The sequence below is a fragment of the Armigeres subalbatus genome, chromosome 2 (genome assembly GCF_024139115.2).
Source record: "Armigeres subalbatus isolate Guangzhou_Male chromosome 2, GZ_Asu_2, whole genome shotgun sequence".
NCBI lineage: Eukaryota > Metazoa > Arthropoda > Insecta > Diptera > Culicidae > Armigeres > Armigeres subalbatus.
The window spans coordinates 112,035,215-112,061,129 of NC_085140.1; the positions used below are offsets into that span (position 1 = coordinate 112,035,215).

At 39.9% G+C, this 25,915-nt stretch overlaps 1 protein-coding gene across 3 annotated transcripts in view; it reads right to left on the minus strand.

Moving 5' to 3' along the window:
- Nucleotides 1-25,915, minus strand: part of LOC134210686 (putative uncharacterized protein DDB_G0282133) — a 597,983-nt gene that overhangs the window by 49,591 nt on the left and 522,477 nt on the right. For all 3 annotated transcript variants that reach the window (XM_062686886.1, XM_062686884.1, XM_062686887.1), the window contains one exon: nt 24,231-25,031. In XM_062686886.1, coding sequence (XP_062542870.1) covers nt 24,231-24,365 — 135 coding nt within the window. In that variant the 5' untranslated portion in view covers nt 24,366-25,031. The remainder of the gene's footprint in view (nt 1-24,230; nt 25,032-25,915) is intronic.

Below are 25,915 nucleotides of genomic sequence, written 5' to 3' on the forward strand. Positions count from 1 at the left end.
ATTTAATTCAAGCGACTTGTTCAATTCACTTGCCTTGTCTAAACTTAGCATTAGTCGAATGACATTTAGTCGAAAGGACATTTGGTCGAAGGGACATTTTGTCGAATGGACATTTAGTGGAATGGACATTAGCTGATTAAAGGAATTTAGGTGACGATAGGAAGTTCAATCAGCACGAATACGAAACATAATGAGCATTTTCCACTTTAGCAAACGGAAACTTCTGGAGACCCTGGTGAATTATAGAAAAATTGAAAACCTACAAACAAATTTTCGTCACAAGCTCAAAAATCAGTGATATCAATGTTATTTTGCCAATAAAAATATTGCCAAATCGTTGTTGGCGTTGTCGGCTGTGGAACATTTCGTCGATTGACATTTCAAGACAAAATTTTCAAAACGACTTATCTGCTTTTGTAAACAAAGATTAAAACGACGATTTGACGAATCTGATAGCTCTCCCACGCAAACCAACACCATCAACAGGTAGCGGAAACCTTCACCTACCTATTGGTGGTGTTGGTTTGCGTGGGAGAGCTGTCAGATTCGTCAAATTGTCGTTTGAATCTTTGTTTACAAAAACAGATAAGTCGTTTTGAAAATTTTGTCTTGATTTAGTCGAATGACATTTCGTCTAAAGGACGTTTAGTCGAAAAGACATCATTTGACCATCATCGAACCATCATTTGACCAAATACCTTTTGACCAGGTGGTATAGATTTCTGTTAGTTGGTTAGCGAGGTTCGCCAAAGTTAATATCATGTCGGGAATATTCACCGTTTTCCTATTATTTATTTTTTTTATGAACCCATCATTCATTAGACAATATTGGTGCAATAATTATGTGACTTTTTGGAGCATTTATTTTTTAAATTATTATTGACTAAAGTTCCTTTCTTTTAAATATCCAATCGACAGAACGTCATTCGAATAAATGTACCAAGATTATTTATTTGAAAATCCGCTTTTGACCACCCGACCAAATGTACGATGATTCTTCATGCTAAAATATGATTTCGGCTAAATGTCCATTCGACGTAGTGTCCTTTCGACCAAACGTCATTTGACCAAATGTCTTACGTCTCTAGTAGACCAGATGTCCATTCGACGTAATGTGCTTCCAACCAAATGCCATTCGACTAAATGGCACTCGACGAAATGTCTTTCGACGAAATGGTATAGATTCATAATAACGGCCTTACTATTACGAACATCCTTACTTTGTAGGACATTTTTTTTTATTATGGTGTTGGTGGTCTTTCCACGTAAATCTGTATTCTGGACCATAGTGCGGCGCTGGCAAATCCTCTTTATTCGTAGCTTTACAATCAGAAACTTTAGCTCACGCGACATGGTCAATGGCCTGATAATCTGCGCCGCAAACACAGAGATTCACTATCAGCACCAGCATTTTTGTCGTATTTGGTTCATTTATAATTTGGTAGTAAGAACTAAATGATACACAGTTTCAAATATAACGATATTTTTATTTCATTTTATCGTCTCTAATTGAAAAGGTCACAAGAAATTTTTTGGAATATTTTTTATTCTAAGAAAAAAAATTAGAAAATTTCTAAAATTTATTCGTTGATTTCATTGCGAGTTCTATTAAAGACTTTCTTCAGAAATTCGTTTAGAAATTTCTTTGGAAACACCTTTTGGAATACCTTTGAAATTCCTTTGAAATTCCATTTAAAATTTCTGCAGAAATACCCTTCGGATATTCCTTTACGAAATGTTGAAATTGTTTTAGGAATTCCTTCAAAAAATAATTTAGGCAAAATCCTCCCGAAATTTCATCACGAAATTCTTTGGAAATTTCTTTAGAAATCCGGAAATTGAGACCTCGTCCAGAAGGTAATTCCAGGTATAAATTAGAAAATTACGCCTGGAATTTTTTAACATTTCGTCTAGGGATTCCTTCAGAAAATTCTCTGGAAAGGCCTTTGTAAATTTATGTGGAAATTCCTAAGAAACATCCGCCAAGAAATCCTGCGGAAATCATTTTTGCAAAACCATACGGAAATTCTTCCGAAATTCCTGCAGGAATTATTCCAGAAATTTTGTTGGAAGAATTTTTCCGAAAATTTATTAAAGATTGAAATAGGAAATACTAAACGAATTTCCCGAAGACTTTCTAACGGAATTATCAAAGGAATTTCCGGATGAAATTTCGGAAAGAGCTCCTAAAGTAATTTTCGAATAATTCCTTAAAAGAATCCTAATGCGATTCCCGAAAAAAAAACTCAAAGAGATTCCCGAATTTCTAAAGGTTTTTCTAGATTAATTTTCGAAGCATTTTTGAAGAAACTTCCTGCGAAATTTAGTGATTAATCGCTGGAGAAGAAAGAGAAATTTAAAATGGTATTCCAGGAGGATTTTTTTAAAGGTATGCCTGAAAGAACTACTGGATCACTAAATGAATTATTTGCAAGGGGTATCTTAAACGAAAAAAAGGAAGATTTTCCGAACGCACTTTTGGGTAAATTCATGATATATCACCTAGATGAATATTCTAAGAAATTCCTGGAGAAATTTCCGAAGCAACTACTGCAGTAAATTCCCAAGGAATTCTTGAGAACATTCGAAGAAGTATGATGATGAATCGATTGCAAACCCGATATTTTTGGATTTTTATATTTGGCCTGAAGCCTGAATTCCAAATTCAAAACAGAGTTTGTTTTACTACTGTTTAGATTTTCGCAGGAATTTCCGAAGGAGTTCCTTCAGATGCCCCTGACGGAATTCTTGCAGAAGTTTTTGAAGTAATGTCCGAATGAATTCCTTAGAAATCTAGAAGTTTATATAAAAATTCAAGTATTTTTTTGGTAATGTTCCGTTGTAAATTCTTTTATGGATTCCTTCCAATAGTTCTTTAATAAATTCCTTAAGAAATTAGTTGAGAAAATATTTTCTTAAATCTATTCAAGTTGTTCTTCGGAAATTTCCTCAAGAATTCATTTGGATTGAATTCTACCTGAATTACATTTGGAAATTCCTGTAGGAATTTATTTCAGCAACGGCGCTCAATGAAGTAGGGTTGTGTGAGGTTGTGCCAGTTGAAGCAAGTGTGTAGGAGCCGGACAATACTAAATGCTCATCCTACTTGGTTGGCATGTGTACAAAAATACACGAGAGAGTTAGTTTTGAAAATGTATTGCGAGAGTTTGGCTGGTGCCTGGTGCTGGGAATTTGGTTTCATCAGCACTCGTTAAGCTGCGGAGGACGGCGGAGGTCCTTCGTAGCTTAGTAGGGAAAGCACCTGTCTAGCATACTGGGGTCGTGGGATCAAAGCCCACCGAAGGGGCGGTTACCCTCCAATACCTTTTCCGAACTGAATCTATCACATGTTGTAATTATGCATAATAGAGTTTCAGACATAGTACTTAATTTCCACTCCGGGTGGCTTAATACCCGGCATATAAGCCAGTGGTGGAAATCTGCGAACCTTACTCGCAAAACGAGAAGCAGGCAATGCAAAAGGCTCGCGAACATTTGTTTTGCATTTTACTTGCCTACTTGCCTACTACTCGCAGAGAAAACAAAAAAACGAACCCCGAAAAATGTTCGTGAAGTTTCGCGAGTCATTCGGGTTAATTTGCTAAAAGTCATAAAACAACCTCGGAACATGTTTCTCACTGATGTGCGAGTAAGAACACAATTGTTTATTGTTATTGCGTTCATGTCAAGTCTAATTTATCCATTGTATTCAAAGTAATCACAAATACTCGCGACCGTGAATTTTACTCCCGAACAAAATACTGCCCTGCTTTTTGTATTTACTCTGCCCGTACTCGAGAACAAAGCAAGCGCCAGAAAAATGCAAGCAGTAGGTTCGCGCGAGTGTGGCATTTTTGGTAGGCCCAATTACACTCTTTTCTTACTCGTGAAGCGAGTATTTCCACCACTGTATATAGGCAATTAACTTTGAATGTACCGAAAGGAAAACTGTAAAAAAATTCGGATAGATTTTGCAAAGAAATTTGCGAAGGAATTGCTAAAAGTATTTCCGAAGAAATTTTTACAGGATCTTACGATATATTTTACACTACTCCGGAAGTTTCTTCAGTGTTGATCAAAACTCTAGGATTTTTTTAAATTTAAAACGATTTTGACGACGTAAGGTACCTCGGGGCAAGTGAAAATACGGGGTAAGTGGGTACTATGCCTGCAGATGAATCGATGAACGTTTTTAATGGTAACAATGTTCTAGAGAAAGATGAAGCAGAACTATAAACGAATTCACCCGACACAAAAATATTTGGAATCAAAACCATTTAAGGCACCATTCTAATGCTATTGCTTGAGCATGACCTTAAGGTGAAGGTGGGTTGAGTACCAAAACAAAGCTTTGAAAGTATTGGTACAATGAAAACTGTCATATACTGTAGTAGTATTGGTGTAGTATTTATAAAAAAGCAATGAATATTAGTAGGGTGGTTCAAAAAACGACCCAGCTCCACTACGCTCAATCGATTCCGTCCCATGCTCCGAGTGTATTCCAAAAGCCAATTTGAACATAAACTGATTGGTCACAAGCCGGTTCAAGTTTGTATGAAAGCTAGTATGGGAAACTAAACCTTTCATTACACTGACTACAGTGCTTCTCTTCCAAACGCTGGCGAAAAGAGAACCCACATAGCTGAATGAAAACCGCACCTTGGGAAAGATCCATTGATTACGTAACGCAAAAATAGCATTTTATACCCCACTCACTCCCATGTCACACTTTTTGTATGAAGTATCTGCTCCTGGTGCGATAGATATCACAGACAAATTCTGGCTATTTTGTTGAATGACACGTTTCACTGATGCTTTCTGAGAAGCCTAATTATCATGCTAAGGATTGATAATCTCGAATAAAATCGACTCACAACTATCGGAACGACAATTCAATATGCATTGTCTATGGAGTCAAAGCTCTTGAATATTTCATCCAATCATATGGTCTTCCCCCTCGCCATGGCCCAATGACGAAGCGCCACAATCAAAATAATGTTAAATTCAACCTCGCCATATCAACTGTCTTACAAACCTGAAACGACCAGTACAAGGTAAGCCTCTAATCAAACCAGCCCAAACCATCGGAAGACACCCAGAATATGAAACATATTCGACTGAGCGTGGCGGAGCAAAATAATTTTTGAGCCACCCTAAATATTAGTTTGCTGCTGCCGCTGCCGGTGTTTACATTCGATCCGCGATCAGTTTTTAGTCAGTTTTTTTCGATCAAAAATAGCAGTTTATATTAAGTTTTCGCTTCAAACAAGTGACTGATTTCAAAAAGTGATGTTTAATTGGCATTCCATCAACATTTCGGGCTGCTCATGTGCGGAGAAGTGTGTGAAAACTTGATTTTTTCAATGCCCCTTGAGAGGAAGTGAAGTGCAGTGATAAGCCCACCAAATCGCGAACGGCTATTAAATTGCCACGAAGCTGCTGATTTATTCTATAATTCGAACGGAAATGGATAGGACTCTTTGCAGAAACATGTTAATTATCACGGGAAGTAAATAAATATGCTGTGAGCAGGTTAGTAATTTGAATATTAAACTTTTGTTCGATGCTGTTCGATGCATTCGAATGTTGGTGGGAGAGGAGTGCGGGAGGTGTGGTAACGACCCGTGGAAGGTCCGGTGCCATATTGACGGCCATCGTGGTACTCTTCCAACTACAGTACTGACCCGATTTTGTCACTCCCCGATTTTGTCTACCCCCGATTTTGTCTACCCCCGATTTTATCACGTTTTCGACCCGATTTTATCACGTCCCGATTTTGTCACGTTTTCGACCCGATTTTGTCACCCCAAAAAAAATTGTCATTCTTTTTATTTTCGTAAGTAATACCAAAAACAACATTGATTTTCATGAAATAACTTTCACCGCCTGTAGTTTATTACGAACGACTTCTGAGTACCTAGGAAATGTTCTGTAAGCAATTTCGACAAGAAAAAACGGGTACCGTTCACGCATTTTGCCTTTCCAAGGCATAAAATGATTCATATTTGTGGAATGAATTAAAAAAAAATTAAAATATTTTTTTTCCAATTTTGTCACATACCCTGTTTTATCACCCCAAAAATCACCAGGGGGGTGACAAAATCGGGATATTACTGTATGTCCTTAAACTACCGGGAAAATCTATTACTTTTATTTCAATTCAATGGATTTTCAACAAAATAGTCGTTTCTAAATGTATCAATGATGTGGAAAGTGAATATTTTGAGCAATTAAATAATTGTTTGACATCGAAAACGATTTAAATTTTGTAATTAAAGTTAAAATCTCCAATTTTTATTTGCCCTTTTGTTTTAACATACATGGGGTAAGTGGGACATATGTGAACAACATTTTCGATAAAATTATTTTTAAATGGTTGTCTAGAGAAAAATAAATTCGTCATGCATATATCATATGGATCTGAATCAGATGCAGTTTGATTTCGTTGTTACAAAGTATTGTACAGTTAATTACCAAATATTTATTTTACATTCTGAAAATTAACTCCCGCAATGGCTAAAACTATGCGATATTCTTCCGCTTACAGTGTAAATAATCTATTTATTCTACAATAGATCAACAGGATTTGTCTTGTGTTTTGTTATTTTCAAACTTCGCATCAGATTTTCAGATAAATAAAGTGCTTAACACATAAATTGGCTATTTTGTTTTGTTACAAACTAAAAACACTGCGCATCGTCTGAATAAAAACGTTTCTTCTGAAGTGCTGATTTATATAATAATTTGTGTTCTGAAAAGAGAAATATTTATTCATACGAAAAGCAAATAAAGATTTGCTTATCCTTCCCACCTAAAACATTTGGTACAAAAGTAAGTTAATGGAAAACAAGAACACAGCCAAATAAACAGTGAATCGGCTATTGTCTTGTTTTCATATACGCTAACATTATATTCGCTTTCTTGTTGCAAAAATAAAGTCCGACATGCAACCAATCTCCATCCATGATCTGAATATACCAATACTCAGAAATAATATGAACATTATATCTACATTCCTCAAATTAGTTTCGTTCGACAGTAGAAAACAGAATAGGTCCCACTTGCCCCGTTTGAAGGGGTAAGTGGGTCCTGAAGGTAAATTTTTTTCTTGCACTACCAATATTTTTGTAATTGAATAAATGGCTTCTAATACCTCTACACTTCAACAATGGAAGCATATAATGATGTATCTGTGGTGAATGTTCTGAAAAAAAACCTGTTTTCTAAGTAAGCGTTAACAATTTTGCTGAACTAGCGTTTTTTTAGGTCCCACTTGCCCCGGGGTACCTTATATAATTAAATATCAGTGAAATTTCGAATGAGTGGGTCACGTGCCCCATCGTGCACCAACTTAACTTCGCCAGTGCAGAGATTACCTTTCGAGAGCCCCTGAATAGTTGTGTATTTAAAGATTAGTGATTGGACATTGGAAGACACATGGGTTGAATGAACTCGTTCCATATTCTATTTTTTGAACAATGGGTACCTCGACACCTGTTGGCAAATTGAATACAGCCATCTTCTCATTTGTCCATTTCTGTTACCTGCTGATCGATGTTATCGGTCGAACTAATTTGAAAAACTGTAAATAACACCTTCCTCATGCTTCAGACAAATGCTAGTAACTTCGCCGGGTTAACTCTAATCTTCTAGCGTGCATAACACTCTGTATTTGATTCTGCAAGAGAATCTATGACAAAAGGTCGAAAGACAAAAGGTCGAAAGGACAAAAGGTCGAAAGGACAAAAGGTCGAAAACACAAAACGTCGAAAGGGATAGAATCCTATCTACCTAGTACAAAAGGTCGAAGGAGACAAAAGTTTGAAAGGGACAAAACGTCGAACGGGACCAAAGGTCGAAAGAGACAAAAGGCCGAAAAGAATAAAAGGTTGAAAAGAATAAAAGGTCGAAAAGAATAAAAGGTCGAAAGAGACAAAAGGTCGAAAAGGACAAAAGGTGGAAGTGGATAAAAGATTAAAAAGGACAAAAGGTCAATCAAAAACAACTTGATTACAAGTAGGGTGTATTCCAAAGGAATTTTTTAAATGCATTTGACTTCAAGCAGAAATATCACACTCATCTTATCAATCAAAGTTGAAGAATGGGCAATTTTCATAGAAGGAGTAATTTTTATGAAACAATATTATGAATATCTAGATAGTTCTATTAGAGATACAAAAGATTGTTGATTTGAGAAATGAATAAAAGTTTTGTTGAACTAGATTGATCCCTAGTAACATTTTGGTTTTATATTGGTTTTATAACACTATTGTAGAGTAAATTATGGTCTTGGAGAGCGTTATAAAACATAAAATGTTACTTGGGATTCTTTCTGTTTCAGTTTCTAGTGTATTTCTACCTTTTGTCCCTTTCGACCTTTTATTCTTTTCGACCTTTTGTCTCTTTCGACCTTTTGTCCCGTTCGACGTTTTGTCCTTTCGTCCTTTTGTTTCTTTCGACCTTTTGTCCTTTTCGACCTTTTGTCCTTTTCGACCATTTGTCCCTTTGTCCCTAAAATTTTACCGAATTCGGCGATTTATTTTAAGTGTGTATGGCGTCTACTTTCCAAGCATAGTCCAACGATACTGGACAACAAAATCAGAAAACAAAATATGTATTTGCGATGTACATGTGTTGCATTTGTAGTTCTCGACCTCTAAAATTGAAGCTACTGGCGTTTTTCATTTGATTGGGCAAATTCCGAAATTATTTGATCACAAATTGGAAAAAGGTACATCGCTTTAACTGCGTCGATGTCACTTGCATGCTTGCATGATTGCATGTTCATTAGGGTGGTTCAAAAAATCGATTTTGCTCCACAACGCTCATTTGATTCTGTATCATGTTTCAAGTGTCCTTTGAAAATTTGAACTCATTTGGATTAAAACTGATTTATCACAAGCTATTTCAAGTGTGCATGCAAATTAGTATGGGGAAATTTATTTTTCCATTATACTGATTATGGCGCTTCCTCATTAAGCGCAGGTTGAAAGAAAACCTACATAGCTCAAAGGAATACTTAAAAGCTTTCACTCAGCGAAAACCGCATCTTAATTAATCGTTCCAATAATTAGTAGTAATCGATTTCAATACAGGTTGCGAATCTTTAGTCATGATCGTTAATCTTCTTTGAGGGCATCACTGAAACGTGCAGTGCAACATTGTAGCCTGAATTTGTTGTGCTATCTTTCGCGCCACAAGCAGCAATGTTTAGGAGTTACGCAATTAGCTCCAGAAAACCACGGTATAGATTAAATCCGATTACTAATTATTGAAACGACTAATTAAGATGCGATTTTCGCTGAGTGAAAGCTCTTGAGTATTCCTTTCAGCCATGTAGGTTTTCTTTTACCCTGCGCCTTATGATGAAGCGCCATAATCAGTATAATGAAAAATTAAATTTCCCCATACTTATTTGCATGCAAACCGTTTCAGGCTTGTGCTAAATCAGTTTTAATTCAAATGAGCTCAAATTTTCGGAGGACGATCAGAACATGACACAGAATTATACGAACGCTGTGGAGCAAAATCGATTTTTTGAACCACCCTGATGTTCATATTATTTTGAATTAAGGGAAACCTGAACCTAATTGCATTTTGGGAAGTACATGTTCCCGGGCGTCTTTTAAGCGGTTTCCACGATTCTTTCACGGTTGTTTTATCCACCTAATATAGTTTCCTGTAGTTCGCTAGTTTGTTGTGTTTCAAGGGATCCTCATTTTTTTTAGCAAAATCAGCTGGAGTACGGATGCTGTCATTTAGAATATAGACAATTTCGATTTACCAAATTCAATATAAGTCAAATTTACTGGTTCAGTAGAACCTCATTACGGAATCAACCCAGATTATCCGTGCAAGCTCCTCACGCCCTTGCGTATTATATTGGTTTGATGCAGATGTTCTAGGTTCTCCAAATTGTTCTGGAGTTCAGATAAACTAGTTTACCAGGCCAACTCCGCCTGGTATCAAACCAAAAACAACCCAGCATGTCCATTCAAGTCTATAGAACCCTTGCGTATTATATATGTACAGTCCAAATTAGTTTAATGCAGAAGGTCTAGGTTCTCCAAACTTCTCTGTAATTCGTATCAATTGGTCTACAACGTCAACTACGCCTGGTATCCAAACGAAATCATTCAAAGATCTCGGTTGAGCTGGATAATCGTAATAACTTAGTATTTTAACTTGTATGGACGACATACAATCATGCAAACATGCAAGTGACTTCAACGCCGTTATAACGATGTACCTTTTCCTACTGTGTGATCAAACAATCTAATTTTTCGCAATCAATTTACCAGTGGCTAGTCTTTTTAGAGGTCGAGAACTACAAATGCAACACATGAGCATCGCGTATATATATTTACTGTCGACCAGTGTAATGAGCTTGAACAAATTGAATGATCTAGACGGGTATCTCTTCTGCAATTTCTCCCGTGTTCAAAATTGTTATATTGAATTCGTCACATAGGTCGTATATCATGGTTGAACGATTATTATCGTGCTGTAGATTCGAAATCATTATCGACGAAGTTAGCCATGATGAAGATGAGTCCCACGTTGCCCAACAGTTATTCCAAAAGTTATTCCGTTCACTCTCTATGCTTTTTTTGGATGAGATATCTAAAAAATAGGGCATATGTTCCCGGAAGCGGTGGAAACTTTTATTAGCCGTAATGTAAAACCACAAAAATTGAACGCTTTTGAGCATTTATACCCGCTTTCGATTCGATCATGTTGGATTGGGACTCACTTTGAGGTATTTTTCTAGAATGTTTCGAGGGACATTGGCTTTGTTTTACTTTTGTACTCGTTGAGCCATTGAAAACAAAGGGAACCCCATTTCCAATTTCGGAATCAGAGCTACTTTGATTGTCCAGAGGAAGAGATAAGTGGATAGTGTCAGAAACAACTAGAGAAGTGGCATTCCTCAACAGCTCGGTGCAGCTCCAACGGGACCGCTGCTGAAGAGACCGTTTCTGAGTAATTCGTCGCTGTATTTACATATGTCGGGCAGGCTTCGAGAGCATGTGGAGGGCCTTCTTTGCAATAAACATACATCGACGCCGTCTACAATGCGCCATCGCCTTTTTCCGCACAATACACACCCGAGCAGCACAAGTCAGAGAAAAATGGATGCACCAACTTGATCGTGACTAAATCTGGTCCAATAGGAGTTTCAGTAGCCTATATGGAACATGTGTGCTCCTAGGGCTGCGAGGTTTAATACAGCAGTACAATTAACACAGTTCTTCACCAGCTTCGATACATACAGCCGAGCAGGTAGAAGAAGTTTGTCAATCAAACATGTGGTGCGAACCTGGAGAAGGAAACACGGAAAGAGTCTGAATGCGAATAAACTTGTTTCTCATCTGCACGCGACAGTGCATGCATTTGTTTGCTGTCCAGTATCGCAACAAGTGGCGAAGAAACGGTCTTGAAACAGAAGAATTTTTCTTTCAATTCTTCGCATGCCATGATCCCTTACGTTACCACCCCCGCGATTTCACATCTCCAAAGTGTAGAACTCGCAGGCCTGTTTGCGATCAGTAACATGAACAGCTTGCTGGACCCGACCATGTCAATCGTCCCGACAGACAAAAATCGCTATTCCAGATCATTGCTGAGGGTAGGCCTTGAGGCGGGGTCGTGGGAGGAAAAGTACCATCATCCACTGGTGATGGTGTTGCTGATTTTCATTTTACTCTAGGTTGGAACACCATAATACAACAAAAGATCGTGTAACCGCAGTTGCGAATATAGAATCCGACCACTACTTCGTTGCAGTATGCCTGCGTTCAAAACTCTGAAGGTGTACAACAAGCGTCGAAGTCGACCTAAAGTTGACTAAACATTAGGCGGCTGCAGGAAAGAAGACTAACCGATGACTATGCGCAGCATCTGGAAGTGGTACTTCTATCGGAAGAGCAGTGATTCAGCTTGAAGATGGTTGGGGGATATTCGATACAATCAATGTGACGAATCGAAGAAGCGTCTGGTATGACGGCAAATGTGATCAGTTAGTGGAGAAGAAGAATACAACATGGGCGAGATTGCTGCAACACCGCAAGATGGCGAACAAGGTAAGAACTTCGGAACCTTCTTACGAACAAGGTGAAATATCCATCTGTGCTTACAATGGATATGTGGAATATGTATGGCAAACAGAATGGATACACGATCCCAAGGGAGCCGAGAATGTTGCCCATCCGAAAACATCCTAGGCCAAACCAAGAATCAAACTTGCTATCACCGGATTCCGGCAACCTTACGCTTTCGCTCGCAAGGCTCACTGAAAACCCTAGTTGTAAAGCTCACGTGCTGTTAATAATAGCATTGCAAATGTCGTTTCATTCAGCCCGACTGACATAGATTTCGCTATTAAATTCCAGTTGTAGGCGATAGTGTCATTCGTCTCACTTACCTCACACATCGCATTCCGTGTAATGTTTCGCATTTGTTAATAATCCTTAGCACGTTGTAAGCACCCACTTCTCGCATCATCAATCCGTGTTAGTGTATAGTCGTCGCTCACGAGCTTAAGTGATGAGTAGTGAAGAGCTTCGAAACCCCCATCTTTTATTCATCGAACTCGGAGGTATATGCCGGGTAGTCACCGTGACAGCTTACCCGATATGCTGCATTATTTTCCAACCTTCTTATGTGTCTTCCATCGGCAGTTTTGGGCTTCGGCAGTTTTCCATCAATCGCGCTCGACTGGCGCTGGTGAGAAAAATCCACTCAACCAAACAAAATCCTATTTGCGAGTGGCAATACAACGCGAAAGGAGCCATCCAAATACAAATAACAACATTTTTCACACGTAATCAAGGTGGGTGAATTAAAAAATCAGCTGTTAAATGTTCCGATAAATACTTCTTATTCCTAGTTGTTTCAAGTGGACAGTTAAACGGCTTCTGCTAGGTACAGATGCAATGTAGACATGCACTTTTGTGAGTGAGCGAAAATCTGCCGGAAAACAAGATTTGCCAGATTGGTAAATTACTGCACGCATGCGAAGTTAAGCCGTAATTATAAGTGGGAAACAGTAGCTAGTGGCGGCAAAATGCATGCACCACCTGGCGGAACACGAAAGAATCTTGATGATGAAAATTACCCTACCGCACTTTAAATACTGGTTATCCGTGAGCCATAGCACTGTGATTGACATTGATAGGATTTCAACAATGATTTCCAATGTTGCCGACTGTCTTCCAAACGCTAGTAATCCAACAGAGGTTCTCAAGCTTGGATTTGAAGAATTGTGGTGTTACACGTTGCGTTGATGAAGATTGCGAAGCGGACACTGAGATGACTTAATTGATCGTAAACTTCGTCAAGAACAAGCAAAAGGGCGCAAGAAAATGCAGAGGGTTGTTTCTCTTTTGATCACGATTAATTTTATATATGTGATTGTTTTTGTGAAACATTTGAGAATCACTGCGAAAACCTCGAGCGGCATCCACCCCCAAGTACAGCTTCATGGCGTTCGGTACAGGTACGGTAGGGTATGCAACACCAACGATTAATGACAGACGGATGTGTGAGAAGAAAAATGCATCTCCCATCAGATTTGAACATAATGGGGCCGTTTTCCTGCTACTAGTAGCAGTAGCTTAGGTTTAACAGCTTACAACGCATATCTATGCCAGCAGTGGTGCTGGTAAAAAAAAACCAAACGCATATCGAGTGCCGAGCACCATCAGCCAGTAGATTGCATAATTTATTCTGTCGTCCGTCGTCTAACTGTCTGCGAGATGATAATAAATACTTCAACTTGCATCGGGATGCTGGTTTGCTGTTTTCTGCTCTCAGTTTCAGCATATCATGCGGCAGGGGTAAATGTGAGTCACTTTTATTTTCCACGCTTTTCCTGTCGTTTGTTTGTTGGCGGCGGCTACAATCGGTATACGGGAATCTGCTATCGTACTACTGGGTGCTGCCATGTAGTGAAAGAGTAATAGTTTAAGTTAATTCTCCTTGCGAATTGCGATGCAAAAAATGAAAAGAAAAACGAAAGTATATCGAAGTGCTGATTTTACCATGCTGATAACCATTCTTCCAAACACCTTCAGTGAAACGCGAAAAAAATGTTTTCGCCGACTAGTTTGTGATAGCGAGAATGGTTTATTTGCTTTTCACAGGTAAAATTGCATTGTTTTTTTTTGCGCTTTATAGTTTTTGTGTCAAGATTGATATTTTAAAATTTTCATTAGAGAGATATAGGTTTATTACTTTGTAAATCTATTACTGAAATAAATTTCGCATTGTTAACTGAATCAGTAGTGTTGATGGTTATTTTAAAGTTTCAAACAGACCTACAGACGTGAACTTATTTCATGCATTAAGCATTTTCCGGAAGCTCCTCCAAAAATTGTTCTAGGAGTTTTTCTGAGAACTATTCTAGAAATCCATCCGAAAGTAACTTCATTTATTCCTTTGGGAGATCCTTCAAGAATTCCTCCCTAAGTTGTTACAGGATCTCTTCCGGAAGTTCTATTTCTTGAAGTATTCTTCTGGAAGTTCCTTCGGGCATTTTTCTGGAATTCCATCCATGAATTCCTTCGAAAGTATCACCAAGAATTCCTACGGAAGTTCCTACAGGAATTTATCCAAAAATTGCTTCGAAAAATTTATTATAGAAATTCCTCCGAAACTTCCTTCAGAAATTCCTCCGAAAGATCTCCCAGAGATTCCTCCAGGAGTTCCTTTAAAAAATCATCCAGGAATTGCCTTGGAAGATCCTTCAGGAAATCCTCCGGAAGTTCCTCCCTCCAGCAACTCCTCCGAAAGTTTACTCAGAAGTTACTTTTGTTATTCTTTAGGAAATTCGTTAAGGCATTCCTTCGAAAGTTCTTTCAAGAATTCCTCAGGAAATTTGTACAGGAATTGCTTCAGGAACTTATCCGAAAATGGCCCGGAAGTTCTCCTAGAAGATCTTCCAGAAATTCCTTTTAAGTTCATTCAGGAATTCCTTTTAAATTCTTCCGAAAGGTTCTTCAAGAAATCCTTCGGAAGTTTCTCCAGAATTCCTCCAGGAAATCATCCAGGAATTCCTTAGAAAGTTCCTTCAGGAAGTTCAGCTGGTTTTACAGAAAAATATTGATGGTCAAGTCACTTCATCAAGCTTGGCCATCCTGTACGCAAAGCCAGTGATTAGTTTCCAGGAATATTACATCTTCAAGGTCCAGATCAACCAGGACTTTTGCAATATCCTCATTATCGGTATTTACTTAATCCACTTCAAATAATGTATGTGATCCTATGTTTCCATGACTATGTTCAATGATCTCCAAAATGATCTTGAGTTAAGATCAAAGTATCTACCAGATTCACTATGACTAAGGTTGTGTTGATGGGGTCTCTATTATATTTGGTAGTCCAAAAAGTCGCAAATGCATTTCCTGTGAGCAGTCATATAAAAATATTACTGAGAACACGTAACAAAGCGTTTTGAAAAGTCGTGAAAAATGGATTTCAAAAAGTGTCTTGGCAAAACGCCCCACCGGAACCAAAGACGTTTCAAAGCTCTTCATTAGTATTTTATTTATCCTATAGTAAAAAGGTTACAAATCCTCATGTGCTGGACATTAAAAAACCAACATGAGTCCATTCAAGCAAGATTGAATTACATTTCAAAAGTTTTCATATCATTTGGAATCTCGCGGTCCTTACCCTCTTACCTAGCAACTCCTATCCCTACATCCTCATGGCGCTGGCCTGGATACGAGTAACCTTAGGGAAGATCGGGTAACCAACTATGCTGACTATGTATGCTGACAGGGAAAAGTGAGTTTGCTCCGCTCCGGATGGGAAAATCTTACTCAGCGTCTGTTCTCCATGTTAGGAGCGGCTCACAACAGCGTATCTTCTCCATGTTAGGGTCCGCTGATTATCGTCCGAGTACTCCGGAAATTTAGGGGGTTGGTGTCAGGCCCTGCAAACCAGTCTTTAAAAAATCACGCAACGAACAATCAACAAGAGAGTACGAACCGGAACCATCGGCGAAGACCACCGCGACGAAAAGTGGCTATAGCGATTGGAAACTCGGTACGTGGAACTGCAAAACTCTCAACTTTATCGGGAGCACACGCATACTCGCCGATGTGTGTGGCCGTGGATTCGACATCGTAGCGCTGTAGGAGGTTTGTTAGAAGGGATCAATCATACCATCATACCATTTACCAGAGCTGGTGGTGGCCGATCAATGAAAGAATGTGCAAGTTGAGTATCAAAGGCCGGTTCTTCAACTTCAGCATAATCAACGTCCATAGCCCACACTCCGGAAGCACTGATGATGATAAGGACGCATTCTACGCGCAGCTGGAACGTGAGTTCGACAGCTGCCCAAGCCACGACGTCAACATTATCATAGGAGATTTGAATGCTCAGGTTGGCCAAGAGGAGGGTTTTAGATCGACTATTGGGAAGTTCAGCGCTCACCGGCTGACGAATGAAAACGGCCTACGATTAATTGATTACGCCGCCTCCAAGAATATGGCCATTCGCAGCACCTACTTCCAACACAGCCTCCCGTATCGGTACATCTGGAGATCACCACTGCAGACAGAATCACAAATCAACCACGTTCTTATTGATGGACGGCACTTCTCCTACATTATCGATGTCAGGACATATCGTGGCGCAAACATCGACTCTGACCGATATCTGGTGATGGTTAAACTGCACCCAAAACTATCCGTCATCAACAATGTTCGGCAACCTGATGTCGCCACTGCATACGCGCAGCATCTCGAGGCAGCGTTGCCGGAAGAGGGTGAGCTCGATGGGGCCCCTCTTGAGCTGTACAAGGAAGAATGTCTCAAAAACAATAGAAACATAATCCACCCAACTGCCCGCAGTTCCGGAGAACAACGTCGGGTATGTGGGACGAAGTCGACGGAACGATTGGTTCGACGAAGAGTGCAGACAGATTCTGGAGGAGAAGGACGCAGTGCGAGCGGTCGCGCTGCAGCAAGGTACCCGGCAGAACGTGGAACGTTATAGACGGAACCGGAGACAGCATACCCGTCTTTGTCAGGAGAAAAAACAACATCTGGAAGAAGCGGAGTGCGAGGAGGTGGATCTGCTGTGCCGTTCTCAAGAAACACGCAAGTTTTATCAGAAGCTCAACGCATCCCGCGAAGGCTTTGTGCCGCTAGCCGAAATGTGCAGGGATAAGTATGGGAGCATCTTGAAGGAAGAACGTGTGGTGATCGAAAGGTGGAAGCAGCACTACGTGGAACATTTGAATGGCGTTGAGAGTACAGGCAGTGAAAGTCAAGGCAGCGGAGGAGATGATTACGTCATTTCAGGCGGGCGATGGAAGCCAACTAGCCCCCAACTTGAGGGAAGTTAAGGGTACCATCCAACAGCTAAAGACCAATAAAGCAGCTGGTAAGGATGGTATCGGAGCTGAGCTCACCAAGATGGGCCCGGAGAAGCGGACCACTTACCTGCACAAACTGATTGTCGGAATCTGGGGAACTGAACAGCTGCCGGAGGAGTGGAAAGAAGCGGTCATATGCCTCATCTACAAGAAAGGCGACAAGCTGTAGTGTGAGACTTTCGAGCGATCACCATCCTCAATGCCGCCTACAAAGTGATATCACAGATCAACTTCCGACGTCTGTCACCATTAGTGAATGAGTTCGTGGGAAGTTATCAAGCCGGTTTCGTTGACGGTTGCTCGACAACGGACCAGATCTTTACTGTACGGCAAATCCTTCAAAAATGCCGTGAATAACAGGTCCCAACGCACCATCTGTTCGTTGATTTCAAGGCGGCATACGTCAGTATAGACTCGTAGAGCTATGGAAAATTATGGACGAGAACAGCTTCCCTGTGAAACTTATCAGACTGATACAATCAACGGTGGATGGTGTGCAAAACTGTGTGAAGATTTCTGGCGAACACTCCATTTCGTTCGAATCGCGCCGGGGACTAAGACAAGGTGATGGACTTTCGTGCCTGTTGTTCAACATTGCGCTAGAAGGTGTCATGCGGAGAGCCGGGTGTAACAGCCGCAGTACGATTTTCAACAGATCCAGTCAACTTATTTGTTTCGCGGATGACATGGACATTGTCGGCCGAACATTTACAAAGGTGGCAGAACTGTACACCCGCCTGAAACGTGAAGCAACAAAAGTTGGACTGGTGGTAAATGCGTCAAAGACAAAGTACATGCTTGTGGGCGGAACCGAGCGCGACAGGGCCCGCCTGGGAAGCAGTGTTACGACAGACGGGGATACCTTCGAGGTGGTCGAGGAATTCGTCTACCTCGGATCCTTGCTAACGGCTGATAACAATGTTAGTCGTGAAATACGAAGGCGCATCATCTGTGGAAGTCAGGCATACTACGAGCTCCAGAAGAAACTGCGGTCAAAAAAGATTCACCACCGCACCAAATGTGTCATGTACAACACGCTAATAAGACCGGTTGTCCTCTACGGACATGAAACATGGACAATGCTCGAGGAGGACTTGCAAGCACTCGGAGTATTCGAGAGACGGATGCTTAGGACCATCTTTGGCGGAGTGCAAGAAGACGGCGTGTGGCGGCGAAGAATGAACCACGAGCTCGCCCAGCTCTACGGTGAACCCAGTATCCAGAAGGTAGCTAAAGCCGGAAGGGTACGATGGGCAGGACATGTTTCAAGAATGCCGGACAGCAACCCTGCAAAGATGGTGTTCGCTTCCGATTCGGCAGGTACGAAACGGCGTGGAGCGCAGCGAGCGAGATGGCAGACCAGGTGCAAAACGACTTGGCGAACGTGGGGCGTATTCGAGGATGGAGAGATGCGGCCTCGAACCGTGTATTGTGGCGTCAATTTGTTAATTCAGTGTTATCTGTTTAGATGTAGACTAAATAAATGAAATGAAGTACCAGCGTAAAATGACCTATTATCTAAAATTGAGTCATATTTAGTTCGTTTCAATCAGGGGGCTGAAGAGAAGACTAATACGCCTACCGACCATTCGTTCAATATGGCGTCCAATGTTTTTGTTTTAATTTCGATGATTTCATTATAACAAAGCTTCGAAAGTATCGACTGGCTTCTTTTCGACATAAAAACGCCATACTAACACAAAAGTGTCGATTTACCTCAACCAATTGCAAGTTTTCGCCAGGAAAAGTTAATTGCCAACAATTAGCACTAACTGCGTACAAACTAATCACCCAAAATGAGCATCTGAATTCGGGTATACCACCCAGAAACTGGGTACCAAAAATAGAAGTACCAAAAACGATGTTGGATGACAGACGCGGATGAGAGACGCTTCACCCTCCTGGTGTCTTTGACAAAGTTGTTCTGTTTTGAGAATTTATTGTTATTCACTCTTAAACATACATTGAGGTCTAAGGATTTTATTACTGACCAATATCAAAATCTTTCCTATTCTGAACAATTGAAGATAACAAAAAATAGTCAAAGTATACTTCCTGAAGGCAGGTTTAAAGTTCGGAAATCGGGTTACGGGAGTTGGTTCCTCATCCTTTTTTCTAAATCCCTTTAAATTGCATGGGAAACCAAATCCCGTGACATGTTTTCCGAACTGTAAACCAGCCTTTAAAGCCGGTGTGGGCATTAGAGAGGTAAAAAAAAATTTAAGTAAAAAATGTTAAAAGACAAATACGAAAAGAGTATTAGGGTGGGATTATTGATTTCCCGTGCCAAAACCTTTTTCTGTAAATATAAGTGAGTACTGCGGATAAGAATAAGAAGAATCTCATCAAGCTAAGAACATTAATAAGAAGTTATTTTAATTATTTCAATAAATATGGTTGGCGCCTGTGAATAAATATCAAATCTAACCAATTCACAGTCCTTTTTGATCGAAATTGATTTAAATGATGCTAAAAGTAGCATCACATCTTGTGAGTCTTATCCACTAATTTTATTCTCATGTGCTTCCAAAAAGGCCCACACATATGGAAGCTCCTGATCTGTAAACTAGCATTACAGTAAGTGAAGACCGAAATCCGACCAATTTTCACTCGGTTTGAAACTGCCTTTAAATCGATTTATTTTGTTCAGCTAATTTATTGCGTATTATTATTTTTAATAGGGAGCGGGACCATTTGGGCAGCACCCCCTATTCCCGTCCGCAACGTTAATAACTCAACCGCGTTCCAACCAAATGGCTTGATTGTTTGTACAGATATCGACAGAAACTAATCATGTACTAAAAAACAAGTAATTCGGTTGTAATGCACTCGAGTAATGAACGTTGCTGACGGGAATAGGGGGTGCTGCCCAAATGGTTCTCTACCCTATCATCGTTTTTTTTACAGTGGATGAATTCGTAATATTCTGAATCATTCAGAAAGACTTTGAATGATTCTTAATGTTTCGTTTGATTGAAAAATATAAGGTAAAGCAGATTTGAAAAAAAAAGTTTTTTTTTGTTAAATATCTTGTCTGTGCATATGCACAGCGCATGTTTCGACTAAAACCTGTGTCCCATCCCGAGACGTTGAGAGCCCAAGGAGTGTACATTAATCGTGATATGAAATTTGCGAAAAAGAATCCACGTGTCTTGGAGGGACTCGAACCCTCAACCTCCTAGTCTCTAGATAGGCGTGATAACCCCTACACAACAAGACCACTTAAAAGTCACGTTTGCGGAAAAGCCATCAGAATCCGAGTACCAACCTTCACCGCGATTAGCTCTTTGTTTGAAAATTGAATATCTTTCGGATGCTTGATTTGTCCAATCTTCACATGTGCTTTACTGTTGTATATCCACAGTCAAGCAAGCCAACTTGTTTATTATTCGAGAAACATCACACTCTATGCCCCCAACAACGGGCTGGGTGGATTTGCATAGAGTGCGAATCAATCACACTTGTCTGCTGCTTTGGCTAAAGCATTTGATGAGTGTGATTGTGTCCTACGCATGCGGTCACGTGTACTCAGACGACTAATGACGGTGGACTTGGCTTTTCCGCAAACGTGACCTTTAAGTGGTCTGGAGTTGCCGAATAATATGCAATTAATTAAAAAAAAAAAGAATTAACGTACTTCGCAAGGTGTAAAAAAAATTCGAAAATGAGCTTAATCTGAAAATTAAATTCTCTTATTAAAGTTGAAGCGTGGCCCAATTTTCTGGATATACTTGCCTACCAAGTTACCGGTTCCTTTTGGAGCTCTTTGGAAGAATCAATGAAAAAACGGGACAAATTGAGGATTTTTTAGATTACGACGGGACAGCACAATAAGGTCTAAAAAACGGGACTGTCCCGTATGGTCAGCCTAATTATGATATTTTAATGGCACAGATGTTTTTTATTATTGTTCGCACACATACGTCAACGACATGAACGTTTAGGAAAAAATCACGAAGCTCTAGGATGGCGTTTCGAAGCTAACTGGAACTTCCCGGATAAACTTTAGATAACCATTGACAGTTACAGAAGACTTACACTATTGATTGCATACACAAATGGTCAGTATGCATGGTAACGATTAAATTGTAAAGCTTTAGGATAAACTAAGACTTGAAAGATTCTGAAGAAATTGCCGACTTTTGGAAGACCATTTTGTGGTCATCGAGGGCCTCAGAAGAATTTCATTTCAATTTCACACATACTTTAAAGTTTTGAGTGCACTTAATACAATGAACTTTTGGAATTGGCTAATTTTACGAAAGTTTGTCCGTTATTAGTGACACTCAAGGTGACACTTATACATAGTCGGTATGAATCTAGGGTATGTATGGTTACGAAATAATTGCGAAGCTATGTGATGAACTTTTGGAATATGGCCATTTTGCGGATGACCGTCACAGATGACTTTCACTATTGATTGCACACACAATTTTGTTTTATGAATCGCAACGAAAAAAAAAAAAAATCACGGAGCTCTACGATAAACATTACAAATTATACACTTTTACGGATGTTCAGGCTTTCCCCAGAGGCTTTCCGACGATCGCTCAATTGATGAAATTGCCATGAAATGATGTATAAATGATAGCAAATATAACTTGAATAGAGCTTATATTTGTCAGGAGTTTTATGTTTCATAGAACGAAACTCCAAATCCCCACATAGAACAAATCACACATAATGTGCGTTGAATGAGGGAAAACATCAAAACAAAACAGCTGTCATGAAGTCCAATGATTTGAATGGTGTGTACCTATACCAGGGTGTCTACTCGAAATCCGGGAAATTCCCTGAGTTTTCCAGGGTTTTCCAGGTTCCAAAATCGGTCTCGGCAAGCTAGAATTTGGAAATATATGCGATCACATATATGTATCTTACTTTCATGTTTAAAATACTTGTTTGAATACAGAAAACTTTGGAGAATTCTAATTGTTTTCGACTCTAACTCGAAGGGATTATTTCCACTACTTTAAGCTCGGCTTTAAGTTCTTGCTCTTGCTCGATTCAATTAATATCTGAACACGAAATATCAGCTTTATCTCCGGATTGCTCTATTGAAAGAAAACACTTGAGCAGTCAAACTTGAAGGTTTTTTGTTACTCCTTCAGGAGTAAATGTTAACAAGAATATATTTTCGGGAGGATATAGGGAGTTAGTGCTAGTAGTGGACCCCTTAACGACTAAAATTTACTTCAGTCGCTCCGCTAGAGCGAGCCTCTTGACAAATTGTAGTTCTGCTGCACCAGATGACATGCAACAGGTACCAGTATCGTGTTTCGTACACAAAGACTAGCCAAAACATTAATTTTTACCAATAAAGAAAGCATTTTAAAATTATGTAGCTAACGTGCCTATTATGGCCACCCGCGGGTCCATAATACCAGGGGCGTCTCGTGAACTTTTGGTACACCTGTTCTACCAGCCTGCTAAAAAAATATGCATCAAGCTGAGTGGTTTCGAATGATGAATTGAATTGATGAAATGATGAAATGAATTTCTACTACTAGATGTTTCAGTTCATCGTAAACCAAATGGCACATTGCGTTAAAGTATAACCCAAAGGATGCCGAAAAACTTTGCTGAAGAAGGCACGTTGCTGGAACGTCCACGAAAAAAGTTATAACGCTTCGAATATTGAGTGTTCAAACCATATGCAAAAAATCGTTTATTCTGCCAGCACTGCCGAACTACGTAGACCAATAATTTAACTGAGTGTTATTTCAAAATAATTGATCTTATAGGGCTTTAGAGTTAATGGGAGCTATCCGGAATCATTTCACAAAGAAAAAAATCCGACAAGAAGGAAGATGGGTTTTGCCCTTCGATAACCATAGGTCGTCCAGTAGTGCTGGCAGAAACATTAATTTCTTGCATATGGTTTGAACAATCAATTTTCGAAACGTAATAACATTTTGTGTAGACCTTCCAGCTATGTACCTTCTTCGGCAAAGTCTTTCGGCATCTTACAGGCTATATGCTAACGTATTGAGTCACGTGATTGATGATAAATTGAAGCCGCTAATAGCGAAAATGTAAAAAAGTACGTTTTCCCATACTTATCTTCATGTAAATTTAAAACGCGATGCGAGGTCGCAACCAGTCGAGCCCATATTTTGCACAGTTGATTGGGGTCGCAAAACGATTCAGAAAAACCTTGATCGGACGAAGTTTGCGTTTTTCCATATAACTGCGCCCCACTCTAGTGCACATATGCAGTTTCTCAAACAAACGGTTCAATTAATGTCTAATTCGCTTTGACGCAGCCGCGCTGTTGCCATCTAGTGGCGACGGACGTGTGCGTGAAATCACTGTTTTTCAACATGGTGAAGTATAGGAAGTATATTTTATAATGCTTTTAAAATGTTATCAACAGTGATATGTTGAAAACTTTTAAATACATAGGGTTAGAATTAAAAAAAAACTACATGTTAGGCGCCTTATCTACACATGGTTTTTCAATCAAAATAAATCAATTTTCGTGTTTCAAATTTCTTGAACAATTTTCGGCTAAAATGTGTTTCACCGCTTTAATAAGCATTTTAAAATTGTCCTATATCCCTTGTCGGGTGAAATAAAAAAATACGTAACGCTTAGAAGGGGAGGGGGATTGCTGCAAATGTGACGACCCATACAAAATTTCCGGGTATTTCAGGGGGGTGAAAATGGTCATTATTGCGTTACGTAATTTATGGATCTTCCCCATTTTGTTTTCTCGCTTTCGTCAGGGCCAATATCAAAATGATGGTGGGAGGTAGCTTTAAGATGGAACAGGAATGAAAATAAACAGCTCGCCATTCCATATCACTGCACTGGTCCCAGCATGTATGTAGCAACTCACCTGAAATATCGTATAGCCGCTATCGTACATCCAGAAATCCTCCGGCGGGTTGCCCGGCTTGGTCAGCTGAATCGCCAGGCACTGCTGCAGTATCAGCCGACATTTCTTCGGCGTTCCGGGCGAGTTGGTGCTCATTGTGGTGGTGGTGCCGCTGGTTCGTCTCGTCGTCGTCGGTCAACGACGCTGACAGCAGGTCTAGTTCCTCGTACTCGGCAGCTGGAAGGTTCACCCGTTCTCTTCCCGTTGGAACGCTCATAGAAACTGCTTTATTATCGTTGGCACTTCCTACCACTGTTTATGTAAAGAAATGGGAAATTATGCGTCGTCGCTGGCTTCGTTGGCGGTGGGCCGATGCTGGGGCCAGCACGTGTTGAGCCCACTTTTTCTCCTTTATGGGTCAATTACTTGCACTAAGGGGGTTTCACTTGAACGGGTTTACTTTCGCGATCACTAGACAAGGGGCGTATAATAGCAAAAGAGTACCCAACCCGGTCTTTGTTCAGTGGTATAGAGAGCGAAATGGGGATGGGAACATAATAACTTTCTTCTTGTTGTGTCGTTCTTCTTGACTTTTAGAGACCCCAGCTGCACAATAACCTGCCACTCCGGGAGGCCTATTCCTGGCGGTCTCCCGTGCGAACACTGTTATTACAACTTGGTTTTACTTTTCTGATTGCGTGCGAGGCTGATTGCAGAATGTGCAAGTGCAAGCGCGAAAGCAACCGCACAGCCCAGATCGGATGTTCCCTGGAGGCAGTGCGTCGTTGATTAGGGTTGGCGTTCCCCTTTGATGGGCGGCTTCTGAAATGGAAGAAACAAGCAATGATTGCTGGTGAGTGTTGCGTTCGGTAATCATCCAATGTAAAACATGCAATTTGTGGGATGTTTTGATGGAGAGGAAACGGTCAGCGTTAGACGGAGAGTAGTTCTATACATTTTCATTAATTCTAAAGTTTTCCATGTTCGAGCTCAATTCATCGCGATTCATCCATGTAACAATCTTCGTAGAAAATTGTTTTCCCAGACACACGCAATTAAGTAGCAATCTGAAAGACTTGGTGGCCATGGTGATTGTGAATGCGAAGCGTTTAATCGCCATGCTGCGAGAGAATCGGCTGCGACCCGATTATTGGAGTGTTACAAATATATATCTAGATTTTAATTTGTTTGTTCAAACAATTACCCATTATATGAGTTTACCTCGATCTCGATGTACACGATGCATACAATATAGAAATTATAGTGTAAAACATGTCGAAAGAATTCATATGAATCGGTTATCAAATACATACCATTCCTCTATCCCAATAGACTCTTATGTTTAAGGTGATTATAGAATGAAGCCCGTGGTGAATTTCAAATTCACCACACGTTTATCTTCATACATTTCCAAAAGCCCAAATCTGGCGTGATAGTTTTTGTACAGTGCCGAAACACAAATTATGATTATAAAGCATAACTAAGCAAACGATCTACCATTATTTCAGCCCCATATACGTTATGGTTCTTGCATTTCGTGCTCTTGAAAAAATATTGGAAAAGCACGTGGTTTACAGAATGGCCGATTTCTGGCTTTATTGTATAATCACCTTAAGGTTCAGTTTTGTCATAGCAACAAAGATCTTGTGATCCAAAATTTAAATGTTTACATAGTCCCATCTGATTTAGGTATCATGAATCAATTG